The sequence below is a fragment of the Dipodomys spectabilis genome, unplaced genomic scaffold (genome assembly GCF_019054845.1).
Source record: "Dipodomys spectabilis isolate Male_0828 unplaced genomic scaffold, ASM1905484v1 ptg000001l, whole genome shotgun sequence".
Classification (NCBI taxonomy): domain Eukaryota; kingdom Metazoa; phylum Chordata; class Mammalia; order Rodentia; family Heteromyidae; genus Dipodomys; species Dipodomys spectabilis.
The window spans coordinates 33,715,996-33,735,857 of record NW_024870678.1 but is presented as its reverse complement, the minus strand read 5'-3'; the positions used below and the strand labels follow the sequence as shown (position 1 = coordinate 33,735,857).

At 38.8% G+C, this 19,862-nt stretch overlaps 1 protein-coding gene across 1 annotated transcript in view; it reads left to right on the top strand.

Moving 5' to 3' along the window:
- Nucleotides 1-19,862, top strand: part of Syne1 (spectrin repeat containing nuclear envelope protein 1) — a 385,765-nt gene that overhangs the window by 68,601 nt on the left and 297,302 nt on the right. Inside the window, exons 5-10 of the mRNA XM_042700560.1 lie at nt 3,267-3,359; nt 4,332-4,510; nt 8,934-9,130; nt 10,205-10,314; nt 13,577-13,627; nt 17,268-17,375. Of these exons, the coding sequence (XP_042556494.1) occupies nt 3,267-3,359; nt 4,332-4,510; nt 8,934-9,130; nt 10,205-10,314; nt 13,577-13,627; nt 17,268-17,375 (738 nt within the window). The remainder of the gene's footprint in view (nt 1-3,266; nt 3,360-4,331; nt 4,511-8,933; nt 9,131-10,204; nt 10,315-13,576; nt 13,628-17,267; nt 17,376-19,862) is intronic.

Below are 19,862 nucleotides of genomic sequence, written 5' to 3'. Positions count from 1 at the left end.
TCCCACCTCTCCTCAGGCAAAATGTGTTTCAGCTTTCTGAAGTTGCTCATTTTGTTCACCTGTCCTTTAATTGTTGGAAGGAGTTTCCCCGTGGGAATCCTCCCCGCCCCCTCCCTCCCATCCCCTAGCTAAGTCAGGTTGCTTGTGTGTATGGGCATCTGGCCCATGTATGTTTTCATAGATGTTGCTATTGTGTACTGAATTTCCACAGAGGAGAGAAAACACGTGCCTTTTGCCTCTCTGCAGCTGACTCACTTCACTTTCGCATAATTTCCCCAGGTCCATCCATTTCCCTGCAAATGACATAATATTACCTTGACCTTGTCTTGATCTGCCCAGAGGCTTAATTTCCAATTCTATTAAGATGAATTTAAAGACTGAGCTTCTAATACCTGTTTGGGTCACAGCAATTGATGTCTGCCATCCTTTTCTATTGCTGCTTTCTCTCTCGTGGTTGAGAAATGACTTGCACCCCCCCAACGGGTCCTGTCTGATTTCTCTGCTCTTCTTCAGACTTTCACATATTGCTTCCAACAGATACTTGTTCCTCTCATTCCATCTACATTTACTATTAAAAGCATCCTGTATGAAAAAGATGTCATTTGCCCCATATGTGTCTGTTTATTTGTGCAACTGGCTATTTCCTTCCATTTGAACTCATTTGTATTGGTCTCATCCTACAGATGCAATCAGTGATTAATTATTGCTCATATTGCATTGTGACCGGTCCCAGAATCAGTCAGTTCTCAAAGGAAGCTTTGCTCTTCTTGTTGGTGATGGTAGTTAGAGCCCGTGTCTGGCTCCTAGGTGTGTTGTGGCTACTAGAAAGTCATGGATCCTGGGTTCTCGCTACTGTCACTGCTAAGAAATATTAGGTTTGCCAACAAATGTAGACACATGTATGTGTCCTCTCTCTCCAGTCTCCTCCCCTGTACACACCTGCGCACAAACCTTCCTCCCTGCTGGGTCTGTTTGTATGTGTATGTTTAAACCATTAGGTTACAGTGATAACTTTGGTTCCAGAACACACTGTGAGACTTATTCTCTCCTTACATAATGTGTTTTGCCCCTGTTCTCATTTTAATGCATTTATGTATTTGTGAAGAATGAATCTACATATGAAATAGTTCAAGAATTACCAGTCCATACACCCATGCAAACCATCACTAACCGGAGAACACAATCCATGTACTTCTGTCTGTATTTAGCACCTTAGTGTCAAGTCATAAAGCTATTTTCTAAATGTCCTGATGTTACTTCCTAGTTCTTCTTCAGTGTGTTTATAGTATTCATTCATAACAGAGGTAACTTGCAATTGTATTCTATGTAGTGTTGTGCTACATTCACATGCACACACCACACATCAAACACACACATCCCAGGTGACTTTAATTCTTTCAGTTTATTTTAGGGCGAGGGATACTATCATGGCTCACCAACACTTCCACATTGCTGGAGGAGTAATTTCTTCATTACTTCCTAGAAACGTGATTGCTAAGTCAAAATGCAACGCATGCATGTAATATTGTTAGATAATGTAATAGTTCCCAAAAGGCATGTCTCTTAAATTTAACTATTTCTACTTTGTGAAAACTTAGGATATCTGTACTTGGCATTTGCAGAACTAAGTTTATAAATGGATACCCACATAATTCTGAAAAATAGAATGTTTTGATTATTTTCTTCTCAATCTGTATGTTGTGAATTAATTCATATGCTTTACAAATTTATAATCAAATACTTAATATCAAACAGGATACTTTAAAAAAGGCTAGATTGCTAGATGCTGTTGGCTCATGCCTGTAATCCTAGCTACCCAGGAGGCTGAGATCTGAGGATCATGGCTCAAAGCCAGCCCTGGCAGGAAAGTTTGTGAAACTTATCTCCACTTAACCACCAGAAAACCCAAAGTGGTGCTTGGCTCCAGTGGTAGAGCACTTGCCTTGAGCTGAAGATCTGAGGGATAGTGTCTAAGCCTCATGACCTACCAAAAAAAAAGCTTAGATTGTTGACCATATAAAGCACTTTTTTTTTGGTGTGTGTGTTACTGGGGTTCGAACTCAGGGTCTTGGTCCTCACCCTTGCTAGGCCAGGTACACACCTAGATCATACCCCTATTCCATTGTGTTATTAGATATATTTCCTTCTACTTTCTCCCACATGTCTGGAATTACAGACAGCACCACACTTTGCCCATTATTTATGTTTTAATAAGTTGATGGTTTAATGGGTCAGTATAAATTTGGATGAATTCTGCAAATTTCATGCTTCATACTTCTGAACATTATTATTATTATTAACACATGTCATGAAATCTTGGTGACAATTATTAACTAGGAGTATATGTTGTTTTTCATCTGTTTTCTGACTTCTATAGGAATTGTGGTGAGGATGATGGGCAGTGGTTGTTTCATACTTAGAGGTTGACAGACTTACCATATAAGTCCATTTTGCTTATTATTTTAAAAATAACATCTTTAATAGTTGGAAAAAAATTGGAATTTATCTGTAGACAGAGAAATATGTATCTTCAATTCTTAACGGTTATTATTGTCCCTAAATAGAGAACTTAATGGTAACAATCTCTATTGTGCCAATTCTCAACTTTCCTTTGTTTGTCTTTAAAAAGCCATGCTCTAAATGTAATACGTTTGTTTCCCTTTGAGCAAATCATACTGATTTTAAAGGATCATTTGCATCTGTATGTCATCTTCTCCCTTTGTTTTTCATGGCAGTCCATGTATCGAGGATCACCGGTTAGTATAAACTTTAGAGTTTTTAACTCCTGCTTTCTATAGGTAAAAGACAACCTAAGTTTCAGGCTCTTTGGTAGCAACCTGCAATGTAAGTGCTTCTTCCTCAGCTACTCACCATGGTTTCTTTTAAACATGCACAACTCCTCAATGTAAAGAAAACCACATTTTGTTTGATGTTTTTATTAGTTAATCCCTGCATGGTTATGCACATGTCATATATAAATAAGCATATTTATATATTATATATTTATATACATAAATATATAAATATTTGTTTTGTTTTTCAACTTTAAGCAAAAGAAGTTTGTGAAATCTGTTTTGTAGCTGTTTTCATTTTGCCCAAAAGTTCACCAAAACCACGTGCTTGCTGTTTTGTGGTCCATCTGTTCTTGTCATATACCATGACACAGGATAACCAAACCGTCTCGGTAGCTAAGACCTAATTATTGCATGATTAAGTGGGTTGTTACATTGTAGCTTATTACTAGTAGAATGTTTGTTTTTAAACAGATTAAATTAGTGAACATCAACTGCACTGACATAGCTGATGGCCGTCCATCCATCGTTCTTGGACTGGTGTGGACCATTATTCTGTACTTCCAGGTATGGTCCTACATGTCCGTTTTATAACCTGTTGTAAAATCATGGGTGGGGAGAGAATGGTCTGCCATTCCTTTGGGTGGCCTTCAACTGTATACACAGTCTTTTGGTAGCAGAATTTCATCATCTCCCCTGCCAAGGTGTTTTACCTGAACCTGTATCTCAGAGAACTTCAACTGAGGAATCTCATTATGGAGATAGACTGCATAACTGTATATCTGTGTACTGTATACTATGTAACTGTAGTAGAAGCTCAGGAAATGTTTTATTTCCTGTCATGGAGAAGTTCCAGAATCCTATCAGACATGATTTCTCATCATTAACTTGGCATTTCTTGTAGAATAATTGTTCTACTCAAGTGTTAGTCTGTTTTCCATTGTGAACACAAAATACCCGAGGCGCTTTAACTTATAAAGAAGCTGATTAGCTCACAGTTGTGAGATTGAAAATGTAAGTGGCTCTGATAAGGGAGCCCTGGCCACATCCTGTCATGGTCTGGTCTATCACACGGGGTGTTTGCAAGTCAGAAAGATCATGTGGTGTGGCAGGAAGGCAGACAGCAGAGAATTACAAGCTGATTTGTATAGCAGTCCTCTCATGAGAACTAACCAGGATCCCATAAGAAACCAATGAGTTTGTTCCCAATGCATCTCCCCCAAGGATCTTCAGTTAGGTTTTACTTTGCAGTATTTCCCAGTCTCATCACATCGAGGATAAGTTTCAAACATCTGAAACTGTGAGAGACAAACACGACCCATTCATCTCACCCAGGCAGCACACACCCATGTACTGCCGTGTGGCTGCAGATCTAGTGATGGCCATGGGAAGTGCAGAAAGGAGGAGGAAGACACCTACTCTGCCTGGAAAGTCCTTGTACTGCTCAAGGGATGTTAAGATCAATCGCTTTCAGTTGGTGGGAGGGGGAGAAGCAAGTCTCTCTGGGAGCAGAGGAACAATGATGAATCTCATGCACAGATTGAAGAGCTGACCAGCAACCTGCCCCAGCTGCAGTCACTGTCCAGCAGTGCCTCCTCTGTGGACAGCCTGCTCAGCACGGAGACCGCCAGCCCCCCAAGCAAACGCAAGGTGCCCACCAGGATCCAAGGAAATGCCAAGAAGGCTCTGTTGAAATGGGTGCAGTACACAGCAGGAAAGTAAGTATCCAGAGCTGAAAGTCTGTGATGACTGATCAATTTATTACTTACGTTCCTTCTGCTTGCAAGATTTGAAGAGACAGTCAGACAGTCAAAGAGACAGTCTCCTTGATTGTAAATATAAACAGGAAATTGCCACTAGGGCTCTAGGGAAAGGCTGTGACAAAAATGAATTCAATTTTCATTGCTGTGACTAGGCCTGATGAGTAAAATTGATCAATCCGGTACTTTTGATTATTAGCAGGAAGGCTTATGTTATCAAGTCATTGTTTAGAGTTTCTGTGCTTGAAAATAATCTTTGCCCAGATGAATAATCAGATATTTTTACTAGCTTACCTCTTGGTAAGACTATTAAATAAGGTGTCATAATCATACAAATTAAGATCCACATTCCACCTGGATCCCTATTTAAATAATTTGTTTTTTCCCTTCCCCTCCACAAATTATACCAACATCAAATATAGTGAAAGCGGGTTATACTGTGGAGGAGGGACATACAAAGCAACAAAGAAATCATTTTCACAATTAAAAAAAAGACCCACATTCCAAATCTAATTTTATTTCCTTAAACTTTTATTTCCTGAAACTTTCTTGCCATTTAATCCCTCCCCCCACCTCTGGTCTTATCTTTTATCTGGAATAGAGTTTCCTCTGTCAACTTTAGCTTTTTGGATTAAAATCTAAATTTGCCTATGTATATACTTCTGTTATAGTGATGGGTAGAAAATTAGCATTCTCAAGAAATCTCCTAGCAATTTTAGTGGTGTTCAGTTGAGCATGACAATGTTTTGTAGTCTGATGGGATCAGAGGCAATTTTCTTCACATAGAAGTTGTGCTTTTGTTTGATCTTCCTAGATGACATGTAAAAATCAACTCGCTTGCTCTCTCATTTCATCTAACACTAATCTGAATTTGATTAACTCCTGCTGGAGAAAAAGTTGTAAACAAGTACTTATTATGCAACATTGAAATGCTGAATGTAGGGAGTTCTATTTTCAAAAATGTTGGAGGAGCAGGAAATAAGGAAGGAAAAGTTAAACGTAGAGAAGACACAGTCAGTGCTGCTAATATCTGCAATTTTGCTTCGCTTTGAAAGTGTGTAAGTGGTTGGTTTTCTAATTCCAGACAGAGTCAGAAGTATTTCTGAAGAGCAAAGCTTATGGCTCCTTGAGTGTGTAGTAGAAATTGAAATGTCAAAAGCCTGCATGTGGTTGGAGCATGTTTTCAAGCAGCACACTGGGCATTAGAGCTCTTGATTACAACGTGATGGGCCAAGAAGGGAAGCAGCGGTCCAGGGAGAAGACAGGTGACACAGGCAGCCCTTGGTCATGACGCCATTGCAGTATTGTCTGTGTGACATTGAGCTTTCCATTGCTCTACACTCAATTACAATTAACTAAAGCTAGATTGAAGGTTATTTCATAGCACAGTAGCTCAGGTGAACTCAAATCCAAGGAGGGGTCAGCTTCCTCCATTTTGCCTAGCTCCATGTGGACGGAGTTGGGTTTCCAAGATGTGCAGGGATTGGGAGACGGCCCAAAGTCATTTCTGCAGCTTGTGTATATGAAACAGATATGGAAGTTATATTTTCATTGTCTGTGAAACTATCCAGAACGTTAGATCTGCTGGGTGTTTAGCCATCAGTACTCGAACGCGCTCACTCCCCTGGGTATTGCTTTGTATGCATTGGAGGTCTTTGTACAATCTGCTTTGAATTCTATCCCAGTGTGTGCTTTCCAAACAATGACTTATCTGACATGGAGAAAAGACTTCAGATTCCTTAGACTCTTTAAGCCAAGTTCATTATATGTATACAATTAAAAGTAAATGTGCAATACAAGTCCGAAAGACCTATATACTAGATAATATATATATAGTTTTTGTTTTTTTGGGGGGGGGGTTGGTCATGGGCCTTGAACTCTGGGCCTGGGCACTGTCCCTGAGCTCTTCAGCTCAAGGCTAGCACTCTACCACTTGAGCCACAGTGCCACTTCCTACTGGATATATATATATATATTTTTGGTCCAGTCGTGGGGCCTGAACTCTGGGCCCTGGACACTGTCCCTCAGCTCTTCAGCTCAAGGCTAGCGCTCTACCACTTGAGCCACAGCGCCACTTCCAGCTTTTTTCTTTTTGCTTATGTGGTGCTGAGGAATCGAACCCAGGGCCTCAGGCATGCAAGGCAAGCGCTCTACCACTGAGCCACCTTCCCAGCCCTGGATGTATTTTTTACCAGTTGTTTTTTCCTCTTTTAGTACTGGAGTTTGAACTTGGGGTTTTGTGTTGCTAGGTAGGCACTCCACCACGTAAGCCCTGCTGACAGCCCGTTTTGCACTGGTTGTTTTTGTGATAGTATCTTAATGTTTTGCCCAGGCATCGGCCTAGGCCATGATTTGCCTATATTTGCTTCCCACTGTAGCCTGACAGACACGTACTATTACATCTACCTTCTTAGTCTGTGGAGTTTCCTGCTCAGGGTAACCTAAGTGTGTGAGCCTCCTGACCTCAGCCTGCCATGTAGGGGGGATAATAAGTGTGTAACTCCATGCCCGCAGGTAAGATAGGTGCTCTTGTGTATGTCCAAGCTGGTCTTGAGCTACAGTCATCCCAGTCTAAAGTTCCCAAGCAGCTAGGATTACAGGCATGAGCCACCAGTGCCCAACTATTTTATCATTTCTTGAAGTGATGGGTCAGAGTTTTCTTTGGGCATATATATATATATATATATATATATATATATATGATTCTTAAATGAGAAGTTTGAACTTAAACTTTTTAGTAATGCATTGCATGTAGTCGGAGACATTTACTTAAACATGGATCTAACCAGAACAGGGTGCACATGTATCTTTAAATGGATGAATATGCATATATACTTTTTTCCCCAACAAAAATACAATATACTTTTTCCCCAACAGAAAATATAAAATACACCAAAACATGTAAATATTTATTAGCTAATTTTTATGCCCCATCATATTTTGTTAAAAATTAATCTGAACTGGTGTAAAGAAACAGAAAGTTGTGTGTGTGTGTGTGTGTGTGTGTGTGTGTGTGTGTGTGTGTGTGTGTGTGTGTGTGTGCCTGGGGAATGAATGGACTTACAGACACTCTACTACAGGAGCTCCGATCCCCACTTTGGCTTGTAGGGTCTGAAGATGAGTTTGCTTGGACTGGCATTTAATTACGATTGTTCTACCTCCATCATCTCAATCAGCAAGTTAACAGGCATGTTCAAGTTAGCTCAGTCTGTTTTTGAGACAGGGTCTTACCAATATCTTACCTGGACTATTACCTTCTATCAGTTGTCTCTACCTCCCGAGTAGCTGAGATTACAGGCATGGCTACCACACCCAACCGAGAAACATATTAAATAAAGAAATATGAGCAAAGAAAAAATATAAGTAGAAAAGTAAGATAAAGAAGTGATGTGTGAATAAATAATTAAGGACAGACTTTTAAACTTGCAGGGGTTGTAAGAATTTAAATCCGTTCTACAAAAAAAAGAAAAAAATCTCCAAAAAGCTAAGAGAAAATTCATCTTATAGGATTACTGGAATCCTATAAAATTATTTTAAAATCTTGATTTAGCCAAGGAGGAGGCAACAATGCTCAATAGGAAATGTACTCATTACCTTGCTCATGGAGCTCTAACCCCTCTGTACAACATTTTTGCAGTAAAAAAAACGTACAAAAATATTGATTTAGGAAGTCCATGGTTAGGCCCAATGGTGCTAATTTTAACTCATAATATTTTACACAATCTGAATATACTTTGGTAAACATGTTTGGTAAACCTTAAGTTTACTGAGATCATATTTATGAGCACTTGCCAGTTTCTGTTAATGAGGATTTCAGTTAATACTTTTCACTGAGTAAGTATTTTTCATAGAAAGTTTGAGAATGTGGTAAAAATTAAGTAATGTTTCTCCTTTTGTGAGAATAACTATAAAGTTAAATGAGAACAACTTTAAAAAAATTACCAGTTTCCTGTATCCATGCTCACTACATAGTCACATTTATAGGTTTAGCACTTCTTCAAAAAAATTTCTCATGGTTAGTTATGATCACCCTTGGTATTCTCACCATTTTTCTTTTAAACATTTTGTTACATCTTTTGCCTTAAATTGGTTTCCTTTTTATAAATGTCCACATTTGCTTTATAAGGACCCATCTTCATTCCAAACAAAACAAAACAAAACAAAAAACCTCTCATCTAGAAAATTCTAAGTATCATTAACTTGAATTTTGACCTGTTATGTCCTCTAGGAAATGGTTTTGCTTAATTGTATTCAGTAACAATTAACTGACATGCACCTCATTAATGAAAAATACTAGGGTTTGGTTGGTTGGGTCCTTATAGACCGGGCACGTGCTTTTGTTTCCTGGTAGTTTGACATTGTTTTTGTTTGTTACCTTAAGGCAGATGGGAATAGAACTGAAAGACTTCGGGCGGAGCTGGAGAAGCGGACTTGCCTTTCATTCCGTCATCCATGCCATCCGGCCGGAGCTGGTAGACCTGGAGAAGGTGAAAAGCAGATCGAACCGAGAAAATCTGGAGGATGCTTTCAGTATTGCTGAAACACAACTGGGCATCCCGCGGCTGCTGGATCCTGAAGGTACGCCCGGTCATGCAACATGTACTTCTGGCTGTACTGGCTTGTGTGTGTACCAAATCCACACGTGGCATGACTCATAACCCTCTGTTAAGAGCCAGAAAGCTGGAGGAAAGCAGGAAGACATAATACCCTCGCGGACCAACTTCCTTCTGGATAGATAGTATGTGTCATCATGTTTAGGAACCAAATATGACAGCGTTGCTCCACGTGGCTTTTTGGCTTTGACATATGGCCAGCCACTAACAGATTGTAGTTCAAAGCCATGGGAACTGGACTGAGTGTGCCTAAGGGTGGAATGAAGGTTTTGGACGCGTGTTGGAAGAACAGGGATTGTGATGTGATAAAATAATCACATTATATAATCCAAAGAGTAAAGTAAATAGAGGAAATTAGTAGCAATTTAAGATTCTGTCTTTAAAGGGTTTGTCATTAGATACAGAAATATTAATAACCATTCATTCAGTGCTTTGGTGCCAGTGAACTATTCATCAACCTCAATGGTGCATATATTTATGCTTGTTACATCATTGAAGTAAATCCTATTTATTAATATGAAGTGACTTTCTTTGTTTCTTTTGAGTCATGTTTGTTTGAAGTCTGCTGTGTCGGATGAGTATACCTGCTCCTGTCAGTAGTTCCACATGTTTGGGAAATCTTTAAGCTTTTGTTTGTGTTAGGCAGTGAGGTAAATGAAGGTAACATAGGTGGTATGTAATCTTTTTTTTGGGGGGGTAGTGGTGGTCCTGGGGCTCGTGCTGTCTCAGAGACGTTTTTACTCATGGCCAGCACTCCACTACATGAGTCATAGCTCCATTGCTGGCAGGTTTTTTATTTTCTTGGTAGTTAATTGGAAATAAGGGTCTCAGGGACTTCCATGCCTGGGCTGGCTTTAAACCATGATCCTCAGATCTCAGCTTCCTGAGTAGCCAGGATGACAGGTGTGAGCCACTGGCGCCTGGTTTTCTGCCTGTCATTTGGATGGTGTTTTTCGGTAAATTGCTAGAGTTCAAAACTTGTGTTATCAAAACCCAGTGACTGTGAGTTAATTTGTCCACATGTGCTTTGGCTTTGCAGATGTGGATGTGGATAAGCCAGATGAGAAGTCCATCATGACCTATGTAGCCCAGTTCCTGACACATTATCCTGACGTCCACAATGCCGGCGCCGACGGGCGAGAGGATGAGGTAGCTCTGTTTCCTTTACGTATGGGTGGTGTGCTCAACTCGGATGGCGATGAGGATGTTTTCAAAAATATCAAATTCGATTTTATTTAATACAAGAGAAACTGACCAAGGAACAGAGATCATCCAATGGAGAAGTGAATAGTGGAAGTGTTTCTCTGTTTATATGTTGGCTATGTCAGAGAGCTTTGCTGATGATAAATGTTCACTGTTCAGTGGTGACGCATTACAGGTGAGGAAATGGTGCTGGCAACTCCATTTTAGTTCCTTCTTTTAATGTGAGGATTGCAATAATTTTATATGCATCATATTATTTGCATCTACAGTTTGTGAGGCTCCTTACTCTACTAGATCTTAGGAAATCTTATTTTAATTCTAGATTGTGTGACAGCAAACATGGTAGCAGAAAATCTTAATTATTCACCATAGTTAGATTTTTATCTTTTCAATGATTTAACACTTTTTTTAATGCTTAATTGACAGGTTTATTGTCACTAATATCTCTTAAAAATTGGACATGAAAAAAGGAAATTTATCTGTACCTCATCTTCTAGACCAAAACTACCCTAGGGGAAAATGTGAACATATTTGTTCCCAATATTTAAAAAATTCATTAAAGATACATTTTTAAACAAAATAGATCACAGTATCCATAAAGTTTTATGCTACTTTTAAGCTGGATACATTGGTTCAAGTCTATAATCCTTGAAGTTTCAGAGTCTGATATTGTGAGGATCATAATTTGAGGCTGGCCTGGGCATAACATACCCAAGACCTCATCTCAGTAGAATAAAGACAGATGGAGTGGCAAAACCCTGTAATCCCAGCTACAGAAGGAAGCATAGATACATTGGAGGATTGCAGTCTAGGTCAGCCTTGGCATAAAATAACCAAAGCCAAAAAGGCCTGGGGCTGTGGGCCAAGTCAGAGAGCATGTATCTAGCAAGTATAAAGTCTTGACTTGAAAATGCTAATCCTGCCAAAAGTATTAAAAATTTAAAGAAATGAGCAAAGAACTCCACAGCCCATACACATACACTAATTTATCCAGACCTAACTGCTGTGAATTTCTAATTTTTCAAATGGCAAATAATATTAGATGAGCAGTCTTGTAAAAAAACTTTGCTGTAAGAAAAGTCTTGGAAGTGGAATTCCTAGTCAAAAGGGCATATGAAATATTATGGCTTTTGACATGTTTTAAAAGTATCAGTTTAGGCTGGGCGCCGGTGGCTCATGCCTGTAATCCTAGCTACTCAGGAGGCTGAGATCTGAGGATTGCAGTTCAAAGCCAGCCCCGGCAGGAAAGTCTGTGAGACTCTTATCTCCAATAAATCACTAGAAAACTGGAAGTGGTGCTGTGGCTCAAGCAGTAGAGCGCTTGCCTTGAGCTGAAGAGCGCAGGGACAGCACCCAGGCCCAGAGTTCAAGCCCCACGACTGACCAAAAAAAAAAAAAAAGTATCAGTTTATCTATCAAGTTTGCCTCATTTTATGTTCCAGGCAGAATATAGGAGGGCCAGATTTCCAGTGAGAATGGATATTCTATTCTCTTCCTACCTTGTAAATTGTGATTATGTTTAATTACCGAAGGGTGATACACTGCTGAATTTCAGCTTAATTATAAGGGAAAATGGACCCAGGAAAATTAGGAGCTATGCTCTGTCTCTGTGGTTGCTATCAGAATTTTGGAGTACTTTGCCATTACCAAGAAAATCATTTAGAAAAACAAAAGTCGTTAAGGTGTGTTTTTTTGTTTTTTTTTGAACACTAGAAGCAGGTCTAAGGAAGGAAAAGGTCAGGGATTCTATTCTATTGTATTGTTTACTAGTAGAAACAGATTTGCTATTAATAGTGACTTGTCCCTGACTTCAGGAAGTAATTAACACAGGGGCACGAGTTGTCTTGAGTTGGGGGATTGTATTAACATGACATTCCACCGTTTGTAAAAAGGAAACTTCTAGGTTTGTAAAAAGGAAACTTCCCTTGCTACTTTCCAAAATTCAAGCTCAAACCTGCATCTCTAGGCTCGTTTGTCAATGGTATGTAAAGCAAGTATTTCTAAGAAGTATCGAGAAGTGAAAGAAGTTTCTAGAAGCTACTTCCATTAAGACTCAGGAGCAGGAAGTTAATCCAGGGAGCCTCCCCGACAAGCTTCTCAGCACTGCAGTGCAGCGTTTTTTATTACCAAGGATTAACTTAACTCTGTAGATGATAAACCTCGGTCATGTAAGACAGTTCCTTCCATTTCTTCCCTAAAAGAGGAAGCACCTGACTTCTTCAGGGCTTCTCAAAATTAATTTTGACAAAAATATGTTTTACTCTTTGCTGTGAACACATGTGATAAGCATCAAAATTTGAATATTTTCAATAACCAAAAATAATTTTTATGATGTTTCTGTGGTAGATGGTGCTAAACTTTACTTGATGAATTTTCAAGAATTTATAAGCTATATGTATCTTTATATTATATACCATCTTCTCAAAACATGCAATACTCAAGTATTAGCAATTTCTTCATTTTTAAACATCTGTGAATTAACCTATCTACTAAGTATCCATTTTTCCATGTGTTTTTGATGTCTATAGCTTTGTTGAGTCTATTTCAATTGAAAATAGTATGGGCTTCATTTGGAATATAATCTTCTTACTGGTAATAGATAATAATAAATAAATTTTCTTTCTCAAGATATTCCTTAGGTATAAGCTGGTAGTGTATTTAATAGGGGGAAGATAAAAGTTCGCCTACTTCTGTTAACATAGTTCTTCTGCTAAAATGTTTAATTTTATTTCAAAACACATCTACAAACTATGTTTTCCCACATGACCATTTGAACTTAAAATATGTTGATATATTGAATGTTTTAAAAACCATTTGGGTGCTGTTGGTCTGCACCTATAATCCTAGCTATTAGGAGACTGAGATCTGAAGATTGAGGTTCAAATTCAGCACAGGCCAAAAAAAAAAAAAAATCCATGAGACTTTTATTTTCAATTAACCAGAAAAAAAAAAACAAAACCTGAAGGTAGAAATGTGGCTCAGACTTGAGCAAAAAAGCCATGGGGGAGTGGGTAGGCCTTGAATTCGAGCTCCTAGTGGAACAACAAAAAAGGAAGCTATTGAAACCTCTTAAAGTAATTACACCTTTAAAATACTTGCTTATTTGTCTATAAAAAAGATGCCTGCCAGCTGAGTTCCTTCTTATTCCCTGTATACTTTTTTGTCCCTGATTTATATTGTGTTTCTATATATTATCTTTTTATGTTAGGAAATACTTCCAGTTCTCTCATCCTTTGCATATTGTATCCAAAGTTTTCAGGTAAGATTCAAACAATCTGGAATGAGTGAACTGTTTCAAGTATCTTACATTCTGTAGCTTATGAGCCATTCCTCTGCATGTATGCACCCTATGTCCATATTCCTTATAATACCTTAACAGTGTTAGTTCCTTTATGTCTAACAGAAAAAAAAACCACGCATGTGTGTTATTAAATGTCAGCAGCAAGTTGAAGCCACTCCTGTGGATTTAATCTTTAATCACATGAGGATTTTTCATTTCCTTTTAACCCGTAATTACGCTAATAAAAGAAAAACTTCTGGTAACTAACTTTGGTTTCTTAAGTAACAAGAAAAATTAACAAAAAAAAACAGTTAAAGGATTATTTTTGTATCTTAAAATATCCAGCAGAAATTCTTTTGAAAAGGTTATTTTTGTCAAACAGAATTTCCACACATCTCTTTTGTTCTATACTAAGCCACATGGTTTAATCAAATTCATGCTCTATAGTATATCTACAAAATATTTGTAGGATGAATGATTTTTGAATCTTTGCTCATATTCAAGCTTTGACTGCTTCTTCTAAATTTTAGCTTTTCCATCTTTCTATGACAGCTGGGCCTATGATTCAATACCCATCAACACAATAGATTTCATGTCAACCTTGAGAATGGAAAATCAGAATGAACTAATAGCATGTCAAATATTACATTAGTTTATTCCATGTTTCATGAAGCAATAGTTTACATATAAACAGGGCAAGAAATATAAACATGGCTTTGTGTTTGTGAGAAAGAGTGAAGGAGGAAGGGAGAGAGAGAAAAGGAAAGAAAGCAAGTTGATGGTGTAGCCGCTTGGAGTTTATATGGTCTTTTTGCAAATTGTCCCAGTGTCTTTTTTTTTTGAATGCATGTGAAGTTTCCAGAAAAGCCACCAGTTGGGTTCTGGGATTTGACTGTTTGAAACTTCATTCCCCTCTTAGAAATGGGTATATAATTAGCTACCGCTCTCTTTCCTTCTATACTCTCCCAGCCAACACACAAAAAAAGCCCGTGCTGAATGGATTCTAAAAAGCTTATTTTAAGTGCATAATCCTCAGGTGATTTGTGAAATAATTTGTTAGTAACAGCCAGCTGCTCTTAGGGACAGCATGGGGTTCCTCTCAGAGGTAGCAGTTCCTGCTAAGCCTGTCCTTGAAGACTGTCAGTGCAGATCCATGCTGCCTGCAGACCTCCAGTACGCTGCTGGTGAATCCGGAGCATTTTCCCCTGGCCTCTTAAGAATGCATTGCTAGCAATTTACCAGTGTCTCATGCCTGTGCTCTTCATTACTCAGGAAGCTGAGGGTTGTGGTCCTAAGCCAGCCTGGGCAGGAAAGTCCATGGGACTCTTATCTCTAATGAACTACTGAAGAGTCAGAAGTGGAGCTGTGGCTTAAGTAATAGAGTACTAGCCTTGAGGGGAAAAATGCTCAAGAACAGCGCCCAGGCCCTGAGTGGAAGCACTGTCACCAGCACGACAGAAAACACAAAAAACCCAATCAGTCAAAAAGAATGCATTACTAGTGTGTTCCTGGGCATGATAATCGACCAATAATAACAGGATAATGTGGGCCTTGATGATGTTCACGTGATCAGTGAGGCCAGGCATTGTGGGAGGGGCTGAAGCTTTTCAAATGTCTCCTGTTATACCTCTTCCTCTTAATAACTATGCTATCAAGTAACAACTGCTTCACAGCCATACATTGGGTGAATACTGAGAGACAGACACTGGGTCAGGCACTGGAGATAACAACACACGTGACAGGTCTGTAATTCAGGGTACAGCATTATGTCTCCCATGTAGCTGACTATGTAGTTGACTGGATGCGGCCTGTACACCAGCTAGCCCAGCTCCTCTGGATGCTTGGTTAGAGTTATAAATTCCTGGGCCTTGCCACAGTTCACTGAATCACAAAGCCCGGTGTGTGCCCAGCCATTCGAGTTCTCACAAAACCTCCAAGCAGCTGTGTGCGGAAGGAACTTTTAGAATCCTTAGCACAGAAGAAAAAGACTCTGAGCACAGAGTTCTGGGTCAAAAGAAGTTTCGCAGAGAATGTCCAAGGAGAATGAGGAAGATTAGTGCTCACATTCAGATGACTATCTGTGAAAACCAAAAAGCAACCAGGCGCCGGTAGCTCACGCCTGTAATCCTAGCTACTCAGGAGGCTGAGATCTGAGGATCGCGGTTCAAAGCCAGCCTGGGCAGGAAAAGGCCATGAAACACGTATCTCCAATGAACCACCAGGAAACCAGAAGTGGCACTCAAGTGGTAGAGCACTTGCTTTGAGCTGAAGAGCTCAGGGACAGCGTCCAGGCCCATAGTTCAAGCCCCCAGGCCCATAGTTCAAGCCCCATGACCAACAAAAAAATACAACCCAAAAAGGAGAAGAAAACATGGATTATCCCAACAATGTATGCCAGTCCGTCTGGGTTCGGTAACAGAGATGATCCTAACTGTCACCAAAACCACAGGAAGATACTGTGAAGTGTCAGTGCAGATCCATGCTCCCCGCAGACCTCCGATCCGCTGCAAGTGAATCCAGAGCATTTTCCCCTGGGCTTTTAAGAATGTGTTGCTAGCAACTTACCAGTGACTCATGCCTGCGCTCTTCATTACTCAGGAAGCTAAGGGTTGTGGGTCTAAGCCAGCCTGGGCAGGAAAGTCCATGGGACTCTTATCTCCAATAAACTCAGGTGAGCTGCTGAAGATGGACCAAGGCCACAGAATGGTTGCATAGGCCAGTCAAATTTGAGCTGGTTCTTCCTGCCTATGTGGACCGCACTTTCTATTCTACATTCCTCCTCTCCTTTCACCAGCGTCACCAGACATGTGAGCAAGATGCTACAGGGGAAAGCTACTTACAAGCACCTAATAGTCATGCTAAAAATAATATAGCTCTGATTACTTTGGATTTCTTGCCAAATATGAAATCTTTGTTTTTTAAAAAAAGAATGTCTACTAAATTTTTCCTCCTGTAATTATGTATAGAAAAATACCGATGCATTTGTTCAGTGGGTAGTTTGGTAATCCTCTTGCAGTAACCAGGGTGCAACAACCTAGGAATCTGACATTGAGCAAGATCCTTGTGTTCTCTGTCTCCTTGGAGCTTCTAATATTGAATATCACTTTAAAATCATAACGCGGGCAGTTTTCCAAAATGATTGCAGCAGCAACTCCCTGAAATCAATCAATCAAAGTCAATTCCATCTAGAATAGACTCCTGCATTGCCAGTGACCTGGGCCTGAAATGCCACTCACCAACCTGTGTTTCCATCCGGCTCTCCTTCCTTCTGCGTCTTTCTGGCCATGATGTCATCTTCTGTCACATTATGTCACATTTTCCTTATTAACTTGTTGCTCTAACTTAAGGGAACACTAAGTTCTCTTCATTTTGAGGATGAGCAGGGGGAAGGAGGTAGATAATTTCAGCAATTAACGAGACAATTAAGATCTTTTCTGAGAATTAGTTTGTTCAGTTTCTTACACTCCAAAAAAAAAAAAAAAAACACAAAACAAAAAACGTGGGACAAGGAGAAAGAAAAATTTTCAGAGACACTTGTGATATGTTACATATTAAATATAACCATCAATTAAATAAATTCACACTTACTAATAAGGTTGTCATGTTTCATGGTCTCCAGAGAGAAGACAGACTAATTTTGAAGGAAATGAAAGTTTGGATAGAACAATTTGAAAGGGATTTGACAAGAGCACAAATGATAGAATCAAACCCGCAGGAGAAATACCAGGTAATGTATGGGAAAGAGACGGTGAATGTTTCAAAAGCTTTTCATGAGCGTGCTTTATCTATGTCACTTAATCTATGCTTCCTCTGTTAAATTACACTAAGAAGAAAAACCTGCAGAGAAATAATACGTATTCTCATAAATCTGAACATACTATAATTCTACTAAGCAGAACGCTTTCAGCTGTATTCTGTCCATACTACACATGGAGCTCTGAGAGGTTGTCACTGGTAGGGAATTCAGTCTTCTATAGGTGACCCTGGACAAAAACACATAGGGATTATCTCTGCACAGCTCTTTAGTGGTCGTCACCTGATGTTGAAATTCACCAAGACAAAACAAAACAAGACAAAAACCAAAAGCACTGTCGGGACAAATGAAAATAACCACAAAATAAGTCGAATTTAATAAAGGATTGCAACATGATTGTTTGGAAAGTGGCTCTTAAGAAAATCAGCTTCTCCTGCACCCTGCACCCTATGCCATTCAGAACTGTTGTCCTCAAGAAGAGGTCACTATGGTTGTTTTCCTTAGGTTCATTACTCTGCCATTAATTGGTTTTCTGCTTCTAATTTTCACTTGAAGACTTGAAGACAGGTTTTTCCCATTAAGAAGCTGTGATTTATTCTAGGGAGCTTTGTCATGTCTCACCTATTTAAGATGCCCTACCTTGTTTTAGTGACAGAACTGACCACAGTAGTCTATATATTGGCATATTCTGCATGATACTGTGTTATATTCTTCTCCATGTGCAATTTTAGTTATTTTTAGCTATAAAAGTGAACTTGGTAGAATAAGAGAATACCACAGGGAATAAGTTCAATCATGATTTTTGTGTTTGGCTTTTTAAAAAAGATTTAAAATTGGCATGCATTAGTTTTGTCATCCATCCATTCATCCATCGTCCACCTACCCAACACATACACATATATACGCAGTGTACATTGATTCACTTTACTCCTTGTCACTTTCCTTCATTCCCCCTCGTCTTCTTAGAACAACTTCACTAGTTATCATTGCTCTATTTTCGTGCACGTAGAGTACTTACACCTTGTTCACACTCATTCCCAACTCTTGCTCTTTCCCATCTCACCGTAGCCTGCTCTCCCACCAAAAGCAGCACCTGTCATTCCCGTCATTCATTCTTTAACGTGTATGTTAATTGTTTAAGGGAATTTTGCTGTGGTATTTTCACACATGGATGTATTATACTTCAGATGAAACCTTCTATTGCTTTCTCCTTTCCTCAGGCTTGCTATTCTATTATTCCAGTTTTCAGTGAGTTTTATTATGTCATCTTTGTCCATAGAAACAACGTATTCCAATATTATTCACTTGGTGTATGATTTTTTCTAGGTTTGCAAATGTGCCTGACTTTATGCATTTGTGTTTTTGTTGAATTTGACACAACAATCCATATTTGATTATTTTCCATCTATCCTTTGCCTGAAATTCAATAACCTTTCCCCCACCCCCCTTCCCCGAAAAAAGTCTTGGTTAAACTCCATCATAAGATGATTGAGCCAGTAAATTGAAAACAAAAAAAGCTAAGAGCAAAATTTATATGCTTATTTAATCATTGATGAGTTTTAATTCTAGCACGAATAATCAAAATATAATCTGCAAGTTATAAGCTTGCTGGTGACCCAAATGTTATTTTATTAAAAGGAAATTAGGGATTAAAAAATTAACAGAAACATATCTTTTGAGCCACAAATGTTTATCTGTAGCTTAAAAAAACAGGCTTGGGGACTATCTGAACTCAGTATCTAGGGAAATTTTTCTTTGATAGGTACATTTTGTTATCTTCTAGTTTAACTTGCCAATTAACACTGTGTTTTCTAGTTTTCACAAACATAAACTTCTGTGGGAGAGAGTTAAATACTTATTTTCTTTTTCCCATTCTTTAAATTCCATTAAGTTAGAGAGAATGGAAGAAAAAAATTCATAGTGAAAGTTTTACTCACCACCTCCCCCCAGTGGCCTTCCCGTGAATCTACATGTTCAAATGTCTCCAGTTCTTGTAGCTCCATTTTCTGCTAGACTTTCGCTTGCATGTTTTTATAATATGATTACACAATTTAATGATATTTTCAATTGATATCTAGACTTGGAATCACACTTTATGATGCACTAATTTAGTGTAACATGTAGAACTTAAAGTACTACTTCTATGTTGGCATCAGGCTGACGGTTAAGTCTAGTTATTATATGTTTAGTTAAATTCTCTAGGATACATAATATTTTAATGCTACAGAATTAGAAGGCTTGATATGTATAGGAGGTCCAACAAACTAAACCGCTTAGCATAGAATTACATAAACAAAAATTTAGCTGTCTTTGATTAGCATGATTTTAATGTATGTGATTTCTTTTGGTAAGTTGTTTATAATTTGAAGTAAACAACTATCTTCCTACATAGCAGAGGTGTCCATTCTAATCACCTCTTGACAAATATCAACTGGTATGTAAACCATGGGTAGAAATGAG